The sequence below is a fragment of the Silene latifolia genome, chromosome 10 (genome assembly GCF_048544455.1).
Source record: "Silene latifolia isolate original U9 population chromosome 10, ASM4854445v1, whole genome shotgun sequence".
In the NCBI taxonomy this organism is placed as follows: Eukaryota; Viridiplantae; Streptophyta; class Magnoliopsida; order Caryophyllales; family Caryophyllaceae; genus Silene; species Silene latifolia.
Window position 1 is genome coordinate 126974611 of NC_133535.1, and position 2840 is coordinate 126977450.

The following is a 2840-nucleotide window of genomic DNA, read 5'->3' on the forward strand; positions in this document are numbered from 1 at the left end:
AACAAGTAACAAGCAACGATATTCTGGTAATCATAAATGGATTCAAATTATGTCAAATATTTATGATTTCTTTTACACATATTCATTCTAGTTTAAGACGGGTATGCGGCCAAATAGATAAATGAGATAAAAATGAGAAACTCTTGTCCTAGGACACTATCTATCGTTATACGATAATATTTGACCCATTTACCTTCAAGACAGATACGACCGGTTCGAGGGAGACCACCAATCCCCTTTTAAAGAGAGAAGAAATTACAAATCCTGGACGCGTAAAGGCAGTTACTAGCACACTCCCCCAGTCACCCATTCATCACGCTAAACTCTCTTCTTCCCTCTCCCCTTCATCCTCTTAAAAACTCCATAGCTACTATTAGCAGTATAATCAAAATCCAACAAAACAATGGATTCACCAACTGAATCAAAGAGTTGGAGCATATACGGCCGTAAAGAAATCACCTCTAAATTCGACATCCATAATCGCATTGGTTCTGGCGCTTATTCCGACGTTTACAAAGCGTCACGGAAATCCGACGGTCTAACCGTCGCACTCAAAGAAATCCACGATTACCAGAGCGCCTTCCGCGAGATCGAGGCCCTAAAGGCATTACAGAATTGCCCAAACGTCGTCGTTTTGATCGAGTACTTTTGGCGTGAAGACGAGGATGCTGTTCTTGTGTTAGAGTATTTACCGACGGATTTAGCGTCGGTGATTTCCGACGGGAAAAAGCGTCGGGATAAAGAAAGTGGGATTTCTGTTGGGGAAATTAAGCGGTGGATGATCCAGATTTTGCTTGGGGTTGATGCTTGTCATAGGAGTAATATTGTTCATCGAGATTTGAAGCCTTCTAATTTGCTTGTTTCTGCGAATGGTGTTCTTAAATTGGCTGATTTTGGTCAGGTTTGTTTTCTAATATCGAAAATGGTTATCGTTTTAAATGATGATTCATGTCAGCGGACCCAAATTATTAGATTGTGGGCACAACTTGCATTTGAAACTTTTTAATGTTGAGTTTACAATGTGATTGTTATTATAAAATTTGAAACTTTTGTATGAAGTTCATATTATGGGATTGCTGATTTGTGTGTTTATGAGGTTTGATTCTGCTATATTTTCAGAGCTGTACTGATGATGATGTTGAGATCTATTGACCCGAATTTGCTCGTAGTTTGATTCATTATTGTCAAAGCTTATAGAATTTGATTAATTAGGCTGTGACAATTGGAAAAGTAGAAAGTTTTTGGATTATATTGAACTGTCTGCTAATCTGCTATGATATCGTCTTTTATACCCTTTTTTTTTATCTGGGTAAATGCTAGTAACACGATTCTTTGGCGGTTTTACAGTAGATTAGTGAGTTCCGAATACTTGTCTTTTTCTAGAATGGCAGCATTTCATGTTATGCGCCGCTTTAAGGATAGTTATAGTAAATTAGTAACTATGTTTAATCAATCGTCTTACAGAGGACTGACTGCTTTTTCAATTTATCACTTTTCAGGCAAGAATTCTTTTGGATCCAGGGTTTTCTACTTCCGTGGATGACCTGCAACATAATCAGCACACTATCCCATCCGAAAGTGAACCAGGTACATCCAATGACTTGGTCCAACAGGCTCGTGCAAATGAAAATCAAGGTGATGCCAACAGAGAGCAACTCTTCAGGAACTTGATTGAGCAAAAGGAGAAAAACCCGACCATAGATGATACTGATAAGGAATCCAATGTCCCTGACGGAGATTTTTCCTGTCTTGCTACTTGTACTGCTAGTGAACTAGAAGACGACTTCTTCGGCGGTTCATACTCATGTGACCCATATGAAGGTGTCGAGGATAACCACGGCCTGTTTACTTCATGTGTTGGGACCCGATGGTTTAGAGCTCCCGAGTTGCTCTATGGATCCACAAACTATGGTATAGAGGTTGACCTCTGGTCATTAGGATGCATTTTCGCAGAGTTATTGAGTTTGGAACCCATTTTTCCTGGAACTTCAGATATCGATCAGCTAGCAAGGATTTTCAACACTTTAGGTAATTTAACCGAGGAGAACTTTCCTGGTTGCTCGAACCTCCCTGATTATAAAATGATATCTTTTAATAAAATTGAGAAACCGGTGGGAGTAGAAGGATGCTTAACCGGGAGGTCTCCTGATGAAATCCTCATAGTTAAGAAGCTCTTGTGCTTTGACCCTGCAAGTAGAGCTACTGCAATGGAGTTGTTGCATGATAAGTACCTCAATGAAGAGCCTATGCCGGTTCCTGTGTCTGAGCTTAGAGTTCCTTCAACTAGGTGGGTCCCAGATGAGGATTCGCCCCGGGATTGGCATGACTATCGAGAAACTGGGTCGGATTCTGATTTTGATGAATTCGGTGGCGTGAATTTCACAAAGACGGACACTGGATTTTCTATCCGATTTGATTGAGAACAATGAGCGCGCTCCGATTCTTTTATTTTTCATGTAATCATAGAGATGCATGATCAACAATTTTGAACTTTTCTGTTCTTTATGTAAGAATATGCAAAAAAAAGCCATGTACTCTTCTCAGCTACTTTTGAAGACATTTTTACAGATCAATAGATCATAGTTCAAACCAAAAAAACTGAGTTCCATATAAAATTGATCAATGAGTACCGATGACATGTGTAAAAAGCCACTCTCTCACAGTGAGACGATGCTGTGCTAGCAATGCAGTGAAACTTGGAAGATATGGTGGCTCAAATATTAAAGACACACTTGGCCAATGATAATAATACAGGCTAAACCAAATCACAAATTCTCATTTGTAGCGTCTTGCTTCTGACGGGTACATTTCGTCACAAGCTGAAGACGAAGTAAAATGTA

General features: G+C 39.6%; 1 protein-coding gene across 1 annotated transcript; it reads left to right on the plus strand.

Moving 5' to 3' along the window:
• Positions 1–270: 270 nt before the first annotated feature.
• On the plus strand, positions 271–2573 carry LOC141605913 (cyclin-dependent kinase F-1). The gene is made up of 2 exons (XM_074424839.1): positions 271–901; positions 1500–2573. Exons 1-2 carry the CDS (start codon positions 404–406, stop codon positions 2418–2420), a joined length of 1419 nt encoding a protein of 472 aa, XP_074280940.1. The 5' UTR covers positions 271–403; the 3' UTR covers positions 2421–2573.
• The last annotated feature ends 267 nt before the right edge of the window (positions 2574–2840 follow it).